This window comes from Uranotaenia lowii, chromosome 2 (assembly GCF_029784155.1).
Source record: "Uranotaenia lowii strain MFRU-FL chromosome 2, ASM2978415v1, whole genome shotgun sequence".
In the NCBI taxonomy this organism is placed as follows: Eukaryota; Metazoa; Arthropoda; class Insecta; order Diptera; family Culicidae; genus Uranotaenia; species Uranotaenia lowii.
The window spans coordinates 382073038-382087026 of NC_073692.1; the positions used below are offsets into that span (position 1 = coordinate 382073038).

General features: G+C 38.3%; 1 protein-coding gene across 9 annotated transcripts in view; it reads right to left on the minus strand.

The window, feature by feature from the left end:
* LOC129741274 (FHIP family protein AAEL005291) overlaps positions 1-13989 on the minus strand; it is an 84958-nt gene that overhangs the window by 6097 nt on the left and 64872 nt on the right. For 8 of the 9 annotated variants that reach the window (XM_055732996.1, XM_055732993.1, XM_055732992.1 and 5 more), the window contains 4 exons: positions 7085-8036; positions 6850-7028; positions 5368-5707; positions 4427-4465 (listed from right to left, as the gene is read on the minus strand). In XM_055732996.1, the coding sequence (XP_055588971.1) occupies positions 4427-4465; positions 5368-5707; positions 6850-7028; positions 7085-8036 (1510 nt within the window). The remainder of the gene's footprint in view (positions 1-4426; positions 4466-5367; positions 5708-6849; positions 7029-7084; positions 8037-13989) is intronic. The other variant, XM_055732998.1, reaches the window with a different exon arrangement.

Here is a 13989-nt window from a genome sequence, read left to right on the forward strand (position 1 = left end):
GAATCTCGAAGGCGTTGAAACGTTCCTGGACGACATCATCGTTTTCAGCAAGACCGAATCCGACCATCACAAACGACTCCGAGCACTCTTCAACCGGCTCTGCGAGTATGGGTTCCGTCTTCGTGCAGACAAATGCAACATCCTCCAGCGGCTAATTAAGTATCTGGGCCATATTGTTGAGGAAAAAGGTATACGCCCAGATCCTTCGAAGATTGAATCCATCGCCCGAATGCCAGCACCAACAGACGTCTCATCTCTCCGCTCCTTTCTTGGTGCGGAAAGTTTGTACGCGCTATGCACCAACTTAGGCGCCCTCTTGATGCACTATTGAAGAAGGACGTCAAGTTTATCTGGTCTCAAGAATGCCAACAAGCTTTCGAGAAATTCAAGACGACGCTCTCCCACAACGTTAGCGGTCATCGAGTTCTTGAACGAGCTATTCTCAAGGTTTGGCAATGGTATCCAACACCTGCGAACTGCACCATACCATCCTCAATCAAACGGGCAAGCAGAAAGGTTTGTCGACACGATGAAGCGCTCCATGCTCAAAATCGAGGAAGGCAAGGGTGGAAACATTGCAGAAATTCTTCAAACTTTTCTGCAAACCTACCGCTCCACTCCCAGTTGGATTCTCAAAGGGAAATCTCCGGCAGAACTGATGATTGGAAGGAAAATGCGCACTACACTGGATTTACTACTCAAGCCGCAGTCGCGTCCCAGTGAAGGCACATTTCCCTCCCGACGTTTCAAGGTTGATGACGAGGTTTGCGCCAAAATTCACGAAGCCAACAGCTGGGAATGGGTAAGGCAATCGGCAGCGTTACCTACAACGTGCTCCTGGATTCCTGGCATGGCCGGCGAAAGCTGATTCGCTCCCATGTCAATCAATTGAAACCTCGGCTCAACGGTAATCAAAAAACCACCAATCCAAGCTCTTCACTGAATATTTTGGTGGACATGTTTGGTCTATCATTTCAATCCGTGGCTCCAACGTCGAATTGCACTACCGAAGCTCAAGATTCAGCGATCCCACTACCGGTTGAACAACCAGTCGAACCATTCGAGGGTACATCAGATGCTTCATTTGTTGTTTTCGAGGACACCTTTGAGTCACAAAGCCCTGCTCGCAGTGAAGAGTTCGGAGATGCAGAAGAAACACATCAAGCAGATGACCAAGCTTCAAGCGTTCCTGAACGGGTCAGGCCCCAACGAACCGTCCAGATGCCCTCCCGTCTCGAGCCTTACCTGGTATTCTGGAGATAGAAGGGAGGAATGTTAGCAGCCTAATCGCAGTAACCTGGAAATTTATGTCATGTGAAAATTGGGAAAATAAAATCATTTTTTGTTCGATAGTCAAATAGTAAAGACGTATTTGAACAGTTATCAAATTCCTAATTCCAGTTGCCCGGATATTGCCCGGTTTTTTGGTCGACAATTCCGAAAACAAATGTCCGGATTTTGCCAGGTCTTTTGATAAAATTGCCAGTATTTATCCGGCCCGTATTGGTGCTGATAAAATTCTGACAACCTTATTCATGTATATTTCACTTGTTCCTCACTTAAGTTTTAAGAGAACGATCTAATATCACTCATCCATCACTTGAATTTTAAGTGACAGGCATTTGAAATTCTATCGTCGGTCTACTGCACTGGTGATCATTGTTTTTATCATTGGTTTTAATTGAACTCAACGGAGCATGTAAATAGAGCAAAATAGTTATTTATTGGATTTAAAGCCTAAACACCATATTTTTATTGGATGAATGTTTTTTTTTCATAAACAAAATTTACCATCTCCCGTAGGATTTGTCGATCTTGGATCGATCTTTTGAACTCAGATTTCCTGGATTTTCTAGATCGATTTTTTAGCATGAAAAAATCGATAAGATCGATTAATACGATTTTTCTATCTTTTGGATTCTATTTCTCGCTGAGCTGAGATATTTTGATCCAATGTTGATTACCGATTTTATGTCATTGCCATCTGGTGGCCATCGAGTCGAGATTTTAAAATATTGAGTGCTTAAATAAAAGCGTTTGGAAGCATTATCCATGGTTAGAAAGTAAATGTATCTTTAATCGATCTTCCAGCTTCGATTTTTTAGGTGGATCGATCCTACGACCGTCTATCTGAATCTCGACCTAGAAGATCATTTCCTGAAGATCGAACAATCCTAATCTCCCAAGATCGAATGGAAAACAAATTCAGTCAAATCAATCATGCAAAAAACGGTAGAAATATTTCGCTCTATTTTCTAATTGAATATTCAACAAACATTTAACCCATCATGCATTCTTCCTATTCATCATCTGCCTAGTTAAATCGCAGTTGCGGTGTTTCTGTTCCGACCAACCATATTTTTCGCTGAACAGACGCGTATTCGATTTTGACGTATTTATGCTCGAGGATATTTTTCAGGATGCTACGCTTTTCTTCAGAGTAAGGCTGATGTCATGCTGAAGCAACTAGCAACGCAACGTTCACACGAGAAATCAGCTCTCATTTGATCTCCATGGAAAAAGCGCAGACCTGTCATACTGGTCGCTTTGTAAAGCGCGACAAATCTGATGCCAGTGTGTTTTGTAGCGCGACTAGTAGGAAATCCAATGGGAATATTGTTTTTTCTCGATTTGAAGCAGTGATTCCGGGTTTTAAGCACAATAGTACGAAGATCTGTCCGAACTTGTGATAATAAACTAAAAAATATCTTAATCGGCGATAAAATTTTCATGAATTCTTAGTTCCGGCAAAAAAAACAAGGAATTTTATCGGTTCAAATTTCGGCATTCTTGCAATCCGGGTCGTGATTTGATGAGTTTTTGATGGCTCCCGAAAGAAAGGAGACGATTCAAAGCATTATCAGATGTAGAGAAGTGATGATTTGTAGGGAATTTCAAAGCGACAGGTCGCGCCAGCATGACATAGAAATGCGTTGCAACGCTTTCTTATTGGAACGTTGCGTTGTGTTGCGTTGCTAGTTGCTTCAGCATGACATCAGCCTAAGTTTTCTGACAAGCAAGGAAACTGATTTGTTTGGTTATTTAAACCAAAAATTAACCAATTTATTCAAACAGGTTTTACTAGAGAATATACTGCGTTCCGCGAGTGGCTCCAGAGAGTAGAATAGGTTCCTCTCCTGAAATTAATGTATCTTCCCTGAAATTCCTAAATTTTGTTTAATAATATTTATTGCTGAATTGCCGGGCATTTTTTTCTTGACGTGCAGGATTAAATTTTATCCACCTATCAACGTCCAACACACATATGTACACACTGCTCTCAGAGTTTAGTTAAGTTGAAGGCTCTCGTTATCTTCATGCTTATTTGTCTGAGCTTGTTGCCATTTATGGGACTAAGCGTATTTGACGTATGATTTGATCTGTCGGTTTACATACACTGTACAGCTCATTTTTCAAAGATATGTGGTGGATGCAACGTGTCAAAATTGGATGGGATTAGAAACTGAGAATGTGTTTTTGACATTCAGAAATGCGACATCGAGACATCGAGACGGAAATTAAAAGCTGAAAGGCAGAAAAACGACTTAAATTCCGGCTGTTCAACCTGTAGTTCAATTTTTCGTCATAGAAAAAGATGGTAGCTCTAAATAAGAAATAAGATTTATTCCTGATGGTCCTCCTAATGGTTAATTTTTCTGCCATGCTTTCTTTTAAAGTAAATTTTATAATCAACAAGGAAGCTGGTTTGACGTTTTTTTTTGGTAATTTCATCTAAAATTTCTCTCATTTATTCAAGGGGATTTTTCTAGAGAATTAACTCAATTCTGCGAGCGGCTCCAGAGAGTAGAACAGGTTTTTCTTTGTAATCTATGTACCTACACTGCTCTTCCGCAATTTCATTGGTTGGTTAGTCCAAACAAAATGTCCCGATTCATTCGAGGGGAGTTTTCCTAGAGAATAATTTTTTTTTTTCGAGTGGCTCCAGAGAGTAGAACATGTTCATTTTATGTTATCTATTTACCTACACCGAAAAAAATACAATATTATGTTAATAACCGAATTTCATGCAAAATAAAAACCCAATTTTACAACACCCAAACAAAATAACTAAAATTAGACATCCTACTTAGGTTAGTATAATTATAATATTAGAATATTATCAAACTTAAAAACCATAAACAGGGTTATTAGATACTTGTTGTGCAACCACAATTCCTATTCCAGTTAGCATTCCCAATGTAACGTCAAACTAGCGGTTATTACAAAAAAGGTTTGTATGGTTTCTAAATTAAAGTTCAAATAAATATTTTTTTTTTCAATTTCAAAAATTTGTACACGTCTATCGAAAAGAGAGAATCTCAATCAACAACAGGAAAGTGGAAGAAAAAAACAACAAGAAGTAAACAAAAGAAACGTATTATATGACTATTGAGATAAAACTGATGCAGAATTGTATGATATTTACCAGTAAAAAATTGAAATACTTGTGCTAAACCAGATGAAGCTGAAGTACACGGATGAGGAAAAAACACGATATGAATTCATTTTGGTTTTCGTTTGGCTGGGTTGATAAATTGCAGATGATTGTTTTTTTTTTTTTTTGGGTTTATTCTTTCGTTTGGTTTGACGATGAGATTTTGTGCAAAACTCGTGCCCTGTGTTGTATGTGTTGTTTTTCTGTCTCTAGAACGTTTCTCTCTTTGATCGACTTTTTTTGGTATGAGTAAGGTAGCGAAAAACTAGTACACTGTGCTTGAGCAAGGTAAAATGAAAGCTGTGATATTTAGGGAGAGAAGAATATTGAAAAGCGCTCAATGAAGATTTATTTTTGTTAGGATCACTAGAGGACGGTTTGGAAGATTTGGAACATCGTTTGTGTTGTTAGCTAAATGATATGGTCCGCAAGTGATCTCAACAAAATTGGAAAACGACAAATTTCACCTCGAAATTATTTTTCATTGCAAGTATTAGTGTTCACAAAACACGAGAAAATCATTTCAAAAAATTTAATGAAGAATGTAATATGTGTAAGAGAAACAAAACAAAACTATTAGCGCACGCTACTTCAAAGCAGATACCGTATCGTAACACCAGTTTTTTTTTAGCTTTTATGCTAGACCGTTAATCGATATTTATAAAACCTAAGCATGAGGCGAAGTTGTTTGTTAGAATCTAACAGAAACAGGCACAGTATGAAGGTGGGTGCTTTGAAGCGTTGAAAATCGAAACAGGTGTGTGAGAGAGCTGTGAGAAACGCGTTGATCAAAAAGTAAGAAAGTGCAGAAGTTTAAAGTATTTTTTGCAAAAGTCTCGAGAAAGAATTTTTAAAGAGAAGTGTCGTTCTCGACCATGTTTTTTTTTTCAAAGATTAATCGTAGGTTGAAACGAAGAAACAAAACAACTTACCGGATGAGCCAGGCCTTCGGAATATGCTGGAAAACGAGTTGGTAATACTTTTTCGCTTGGTATCGTTCCGTTTGAACGGATCGTAAGATGAACTGGGCGTTAGTTGCACCGGTGTTGTCTGCGATAGACTGGAAGTCATCGAAACACTTCCGACGCCGGAACTTCCATTCAGGAGACCACCGGACTGGGTCGTGGTGCTTGATTCGATCGCATTTTTACGCATATTGATGAGCCGAAATTCTCGGTCGACTAGGAACGAACGGGCTACGTCTACGATTTCCAGCGATTCTTCGCACTCGGGTAACTCGGCATCGATCTGCTGTTTGAGGATTTTCAAGACCTTTTGTTGGAAGGGATAAAAGATTAATACGGATTTATTCAAAGTCATTCTGAATTTAAAAGGTGCTTGTTTATTTTTTTAATCTGAATTCTAAATTTGATCTCTGTATTCTTCTCTAATCTTTACTCCTAAAACTTGATTCATATTAGAAGATTTTTTCATTTGACCATTCCTTACAAGGGAAAAGGGTATTCCAAGCTGAAATTCAAGCAATTCTAGAATGCACTCTAGCCTGTTTGAAAAGGGGATACAGGTACATAAGTATATGCATATTCTCTGACAGCCAGGCTGCTCTTCAAGCACTAAGTACGTTCACATGTTACTCCAAACTAGTTTGGGAGTGTATAGTTGCACTAAGAAACCTGGTCATAAGGAACAGAGTATCTTTATTCTGGGTACCAGGCCACTATGGTATCCTAGGGAACGAAGAAGCAGACCAACTAGCTAGGGAAGGATCTCAAGGACTGTTGATTGGACCTGAACCTTTCTGCGGAGTATCGAGAAGTGCCTTGACTATGGAGCTCAAGAACTGGGAAAGCACCACTATTGTTTCCAACTGGAAAACAGCAGAAGGAGCAACTCAGGCAAAAAGATTCATTGAAACAAGCGCACGACTCTCCAAAAACATGTTGAACTTAAGTAAGCACGAGTTAAGTACTTACACAGGTCTCTTGACCGGACATTGTCCAACAAAACAGCATCTCAAAAGGATAAACATAATTCAAAACGATGAATGTCGGTTCTGCGGGTTCGAAAAAGAAACTGCAGAGCATCTTCTATGCAACTGCTGCGCCCTCCTAAATAGGAGAGAGCGAGTACTTGGGGCAAAGTTAATAAGCGCACAAGACATATGGTTGCATATCAGCCCTAAGAAGGTTATATCAAACATCCCAATCATACCCGATTGGGATTAAATGCTTAGTCAGCAATCAACTGTCACTCCAATCAATAGTGCAGGTGAACCTGAAAGCATATAGTAACGCGGGGTAAATACCACAATAGATCAACTACTGGTCGCAGTGGGCTCTCCTCTACAAGGTACAAGGGAAAATTGAAACTGTGCACTGGAGGTTCGCAGTTTTTGGGCCTTTCGAGTCTTAGAAATTCAGCAAAATTGGTTTTAGAATAAAATTTTACGCTACCTGATGGAAAGACGGAGTGTCCGATGTTGTTGGTATATCAGGCCTCAGTAGAATTGAGTGAAGCAGCGGTAACGGAAACCAAGCTAGATGGCTTATCAACCCGGTTAGCTGGAGGTTTACGTAAAGGCAATTGCTAGTGAATGTTTGAAGCTTGCTCCAGATCGCTGTTAGGAAGGGACCTAAAAAGAGATTTTGTATAAAAAAAAGTCTCCATCTAAAAATCAGATATATTTACCTAAAGTAACAGTCCCCTGGGCAAACAGATCCTCGGACAAGTCCAAATCCATCACAGTTTCCTCCCGCAAACTAGATACCTTCCACGATTCCGGCTGCCTCCGGCCATCTTCGCTTCCCGTTCCACTTCCGTTGCCCGTCGATACCATCCCTAGTCCTCCCAGTCCAGCTATCGAAGCGATGTTCAAACTCTCGTACCCACTGCTATCGCCCAACGATTGCAAACTATCCAGCTGCTTGCCAGTGGCCATGACCGTACCGTTCTGAAGCACCTGCGCAGATCCAAATATCACCCCCGTCGTGGGCGATTGACACTGGCTCGAGCGAGCATCCTGTAAACTATATCCGAGTCCTTCGGCCGCTTCTTCCACGGTAAACTCCGCCAGGAAACTCTTAATCATTTGTACTTTATACGCCTGCACTTCGTCCGTCGTCGTTGTTCCGCTGGGGCTTAAACTATTACAATTACTGCTATTACTAGTCGCGATTTGGCTACCGTGGTGGTTGGATTTGCTAGTTTTTTGGTAACGATACTCGTTGTTCCACTGATCACAGGCTTGTTTGCATTGCTGAATTCGTTGCCGCGCCTCTAACAAGTAAGCTTGATAGCTGGCGAGGAGCGTTTCTCCGTTGTTCATCCCGTAGTGGTTCCAGTTGGCACCGATCGTTTTAGTTATACTCCTTCCATTACCCGTCGTCGATAACATACCGGTGCTGGTGCTGTTGTTGTTGTTAATACTAAGAACGTTGTTGACCTTCTTCATGATGTCGGGGGATACATTCAGGAAATATTCCACCGCATTTTCGTAGGGATCTACCCGGTTGATCTTGAAGCGGTGCGATATGGGAACGTGCTGACAGTTGAGCAGGTGTTTCAGCATCAGTTCCAGCATTAGATCCTCGCAGTTTAGGCCCAGCAATGAATCGAACAACGAAAGGGCCACCATGCAAAGCTGTGGAATGAAAGGAAGATACGGTAATTTATACGCAGGGTAGATATCTACTGAACCAAGGTGTTATGTCATTCGACCTTAAGCTCAAATACCGTTTCGCTAACTTGATGTATGTGAGAGAGTAGTGTTCTATCTACATCTATCAGTTTACATTAAGTCATCAACCTGATAACAAGTATTTTCTATTACATCTCCGAAAGTTCAACAGTGACCGTAAGTGTTAATAGTTAATACTTTAGAGTAGTGACACTCAACAAGGTTGAAATATTTGGGAGTAATGGTTGACAATCCACTGAGTTTTGGTGCCTTCCAAAAATACTGTAGCGAGAATGCATCAAATATTCCGGTTTGTTTGTCCTGGAGTCCTTGATTTTGTTTAAATATCGAGATCGTCCAGAGTGAAAACTTGTCTGAAAATTTGGTACGTGTACGATCAAGAGAACGCCCACCTTTTGTTGGAGACACTGGTTAAGGACTTCCTAACACTTCATTTCGTGCATACCTGGAGATACGATGTCTTCTGGATGTGGACGTCGGAAACCTCTACCGACTTGCGCTGGACTTACTTTGTAAGGGCCCAGGCCAACCCTGTGCCAAATTCGCGAAAGAGATGGCCTTGGAGGCAAAAATGAGTCACAAATCGTAGAGAAGTTGGTGAAACTTAAATCCCGAAAAGGGTAGATAGTCTCATGAGACCGTCACTCCGTCACTCAAGCGGATCACTGAGGGTAATAGCTGCGGAGGCCTGTATCGATGTTGCAACTTTCAAAGCAAGTGAATGATGTCAGCTACTTTGACGAGGTAACGCAAAAGCAAAAAACGCCTAATGCGAGATTAGTCCGTACAATACCTGAATCAAAGAGACGCTTGCTTATTCAATTGCCAGTGAGCGCAACCAACAGAGTGCGTCAAGTCAGTAGAGTGAAATTAGGATGATGATCCAAGGTTTCTCCGACTTTCACAGTAAGTATGTAAGTTTTGCTTATGGTCATATATGGTGTGAGACTTCCGAGTACGACAAAACACCTTCGACTTCGTTGAGAATGCTCCGAGTTGTAACGTTCAGTCCCGAGCACGTCGCGAGAGGAAATATCAGGCCTTGAGTCGTTGAGAGGAGAGGTCGTAGAGTGTATGTTGAGAAAGGGTTTGTCTATGAGTATTGTCGTGGATCACCCTAACGCGAGTATGACCTCCCATCATCAAAGTACAGATTAATCGCAGTTCCGAGTGGAATCAAAGGGCAGCGGCCCAGATGGAGTGTAGTGAGTAGGGGTTATACGTGGGTATAGCCCTTGTGTACCCATGGACCTGAATCCATAATCTATAGTAGCAAACTGGGGAGACGAGAATGCCTGTCACTTGAAATACATTACTTGAGAGTATAGTATTCACCATTTGGGGGAAAAAATGCAAAATGAGAAATCTTGTAGATGCCAGCGAGTCGGTGTAGGATGATATTCTTCGTCGGCAACCTTCCGAGTCGTAGCGTTAAATCTCAAGCTTGTACTGTGCCAGATGCGAGATTAGGACATGCGGCACAAGACGGACAAAAATGTGAACCTCGAGTCATTTCAAGGACCTTGAGTCTCTTAAGGATAAGTTGAGCCTTAAGTAGTTGAGAAGAGAGTTGCTGGAAGAAGATTTTGCTTTAAGTATTTCATGGATCACTCTAGCACGATTATGACCTCAGAACCTCCCCACAGCCCAGATTCTCAGAAGGGAGTAGAGAGTAAGGCGTATACACGGATATATCTAGAATCTTCTCAATGTATCCATGGGCTCAGAGTTCTAGCGAGCAGATCGTGGCCTAGAGGATAGCATCTTTGTCTTCTAAGCCAACGATCATGAGATCGAATCCCGGTCGTGACATAATTACCTGGCACACAAAGTATGATGAAGGTTGGCGGTTATAGCATTAGTGAAATGCTAGCCGTGTATACTTTGGAATTATACGCCTTAATGATGCAGCACATGCATGTGGATGGATCTTTTCAAGGGAACTTAGATTGCACTTGGAGATCCTTTCTAGATATGTGTGTGTGCTCGTAGTGCTACCGGTAAACAACTGCAACTTCAACCAATAGTGCAGGGGTGTCAAGTAGCATAGCAAAGTAAAAATAATAACGCGGGGTAAACCACAATAGATCAACTTAATGGTCGCAGTGGACTCTCTCCCCAACAGGAAAAAAAAATGGGCTCAGAGTAACATGTCTATTGGAAATTGGAATACAAATTTGCTCGCGTTAACTTTTATTATTCATTGCTGCCAGACATGCTGAGAACAGTAGCGTCCATTACCAGGGGGCTCAATTGAGCCTTTTGGTGTGGGGGAGTGTGGTGGGCCGCTACAATAAAAAAAAAAAAAAATTCCTAAAGAGTATTTTCAATCTAAGTGTCTACAGTTGGTGTATGAGAAAGTTTGCAGCAAGAAGTCGATCAGTGTTTCATTCCCAAACGTGCGACAATAGTCATCGATGAAGTCTATAGCTAAGTTATAAAAGTAATCTATCGTGTCTTCTTCCTAACTAACGAAAGACAAAAGACAAAATTATGCAGCATCACTACACTGCCGTGTTACGCCGAAGTGACGTATAAACCATTCTAGTTTTTAGCGAATAAAAGCGATTTTCTCTTCTTCCTCTTTATTCGTTAATCTGGGAATTTTCATAAAATGTGATCTGTAGAATTTATGCAAAGATTGATGACAAATGCAGCCTTTTGAAACAAAATTCTTCACTTTGCGTAAAACACGTACAATTGATTCAAATGGATATGCGTCAGCTCGGCGTATAAACGTTTGTTTTGATTTGACGATTCTCCGTCGGAGTGACGTTTATCCATAGTCTTGTCGTGTAACCGAAACAAATTTCGTTCTTTAGTTCAGGCCAGTGCGTTGGATGTTCTTTAATTGTATTCGAGTGAAGAAGCAATTTAGGGTGTTAAAAATAGGGTGTCCAGTGACCAACCCTGGCCGAAATCAAAGCGGTGAAATTCGTCAAAGGATCGTTTTCGTTTCATTATAAATCTTGTTTTTAAGGAGATTGGAAGCGATTTCAATTGTTCACAGTGAAACAACTCAAGGAATGAAAAAAAAAAAACGATTTTAAAGAAACTTTGTCCACTTATGCCAGATAAAATGAATGATAAGAAAAGCTCGATAAAAAATTGTTTTTGGAGGAGTTTTTATTTTTGATTATTTTTTTCTTCTATTTGATGATTTTCTTATCAAATAAATATTTGAATTTTTAAAAATATTCTTCTCATTTTTGAAAGTGGAATTCTTCTCGTTAATAGAACTCAAGTGCACAGCTTTAAAAATAAATAATACTATTGATTTCACCACACAAACAAGTTTATTTGTAGTAAATTTAATTTAGGCGGCGTCCATAAATTACGTAACGCAAAAATTGCACTTTTTTGACCCCCTCCCCCCGTATGTCACAAATCGTAACGCTTCGACGTACCCCCCTATGAAAATTACGTAACGCTGATAATTACCCCCCCCCCCCCCCCCCTCATCTTCTCATGGTTTTGAATACTGATTTTCGAAGATAAAAAAATATTGCAACATAAATTTTTCAACGTTCGGACGTTCAACGGAATTAATATCGATCTATGCAAAACGCTTCTTAGCCTACTCATTGATGATAACTCTCTCATAAAATAAATTTATTGTCTTGTTATGAGTTGCTCTTTGCTTGTAAACTGATGATCTACCTTGTTTACTTTAATTTGTTCAAGAAGCCTAACTTGTTATGCGAAATATATTAAACTAAGTAATATTCGTCGCAAGAATCAAAATTGTATTTTATTTAATAAATTGAGAAAAAATAGAAAAATTTACGTTTTAAGGTTGAATTGAGTTCTAGGGGGTAAATGTACCAAAATGTAGAGGTTTTTTTCAACGGTTATTTCACGGATATTTAATACACCTTTCAAGAAGTCTATTTCAGAATCTTTAAAGAGGAAAGATTACAAACCAGTGTCAATCATGTTTAAGCTTACAAATTATAAACTGATTTTGGTTTGCACATCATTCTGCCAAAATTGCATGACATAAAACAAGCTGCGATTAAACTGAAATTTTTAAGGGAAAAATCGTTACGTAACGATGAGCATACCTCCCCCCCTCCCCTATGTCACAATTCGTAACGTTCCCCCCCCTAGGAGCGTTACGTAATTTATGGATGCCCCCTTATGAAAATTTATGATTAATTTATGAAAAACAAGTTTTATTCTACAAATGTTAAATAATTTCTTAAGTTTTTTAATTAATTTAGATGTTGCAGGGCCGTAGGAAGAAGCGGCTCATGGGGGTGTTTTGGTGACAAAGTCTTTTCTATATAATTTTGCTTGAACAATGCATACATAATTTTTAGTAAAACATTAAAAGGTGCAAAATTTGTATTCAGGTTTGAGTTAGTTTACATTAAAAGTTGGTTATTTATTTTAAACCCTAACTTTTTAAAAAATAAGTCCTAGAAGTTGCTTATTTTTTAATGAAGTTTTAAAAAATAAACGAGAGATTTGAATTTATCATTTAGAAGAAAACTTTTTTATTTACTTAAATTATAATAAATTATAATAAAGCAAGTTATAAGCTAATTCTTTGAAACACAAAATTAAACATTTTGCGGTTCAATTAAGATTTATATTCTACACTTGATACTCGATTTAAATTTAAAATTAAAAGTATGAAACTTTGTTATTTTCATGAAACCCATATAATATATTTTCAGCTGAATTTTCACTTAAAGATAACGTATGTACAAGTTTTTTCATCAACAAAAATTTATAATTAATCATTTATTTTATAACAAGAATCTAGCGAAAATTTTTGTTAATAGAACTCTAGATTTTTCAGTTAACTTAATGAATCCAAACTTTATTCTTTATTTGATATTTCTAGTGATTTGTGGATAAAAACGGACTTTGATTGAACATAAATTAAATTTTAAGTCCTGAATCAAAATTATGAAACAACAAACTCATGCTATTTGAATCTTTAATAAAATTCTCACATTCATATTTCAATCTTGATTATAAAGCTTATCTTTAAGTTGAATCTGAATCTGAGTTTTTAATTTTTTTTTCCGAGTCTGAACCTAACCTCTTGTATCTTAGTTCAAATCTGAATATCGAATTTGAAACCGATTTTTGAATCTTAGTTCCAGATAACAACTCTGAATATTAAGAATTAACTTAAATTCATAGTTTGTCTCAGAACCCTTAAACGGAAATCTCTTATTTGGATTATGGATTTCTAGATTTCAATATGATTCATTCTTCAGTTATTTATTCAAAATTCAACTTGTGAGTTTAAATGAAAATTACGAATAATGACACCGCTTCAAATCTGGATCACCATTATGAAACTTTTGGAAGTTCCGATTCTGCATAAGAGTTAGAAATAAAATTTTTAAATCCAAATCTCTTTTATATTCCATATTGATTAGTTTTATTTGAATAATGAAAATGGAACTAATTTAAGTTTGAAATACAAAACCAAGATTCGAATCATGATTTTGTGTCAATGGTGAAAAACTGAAAGTCATTTTTCTAATTATCCGCAAATATCAACATTATTCAATTAAAAGGCAATAATTTTTTTTATATAGAGACACCTCAGGAAATTTTAAATCACATTTTAAACTTTCAAAAATCGTTAATACAAATTTTGCTCAAAAAACTTCTGAGAAAAATGCATTATTCGAATGAAGCAGTTAAAATTTTTGTTTGCTTTTGCAAATAAAGGAATACAATGCTGGCAAAATCTGGGCAATCTTACGAGCCTAAGCTTATTGAAATTCAGTATTTGGGACTAAATTTCTATTTACAAGTTAGGAAATTTTCGAAAAACTGAATTGTTGACTTAGGATAAGATTTCAAGATTATTGTTTAAATTATGGGTTGAGATTGTTTCTCATTATTCATTTTGGTTGTTCATCTAGAT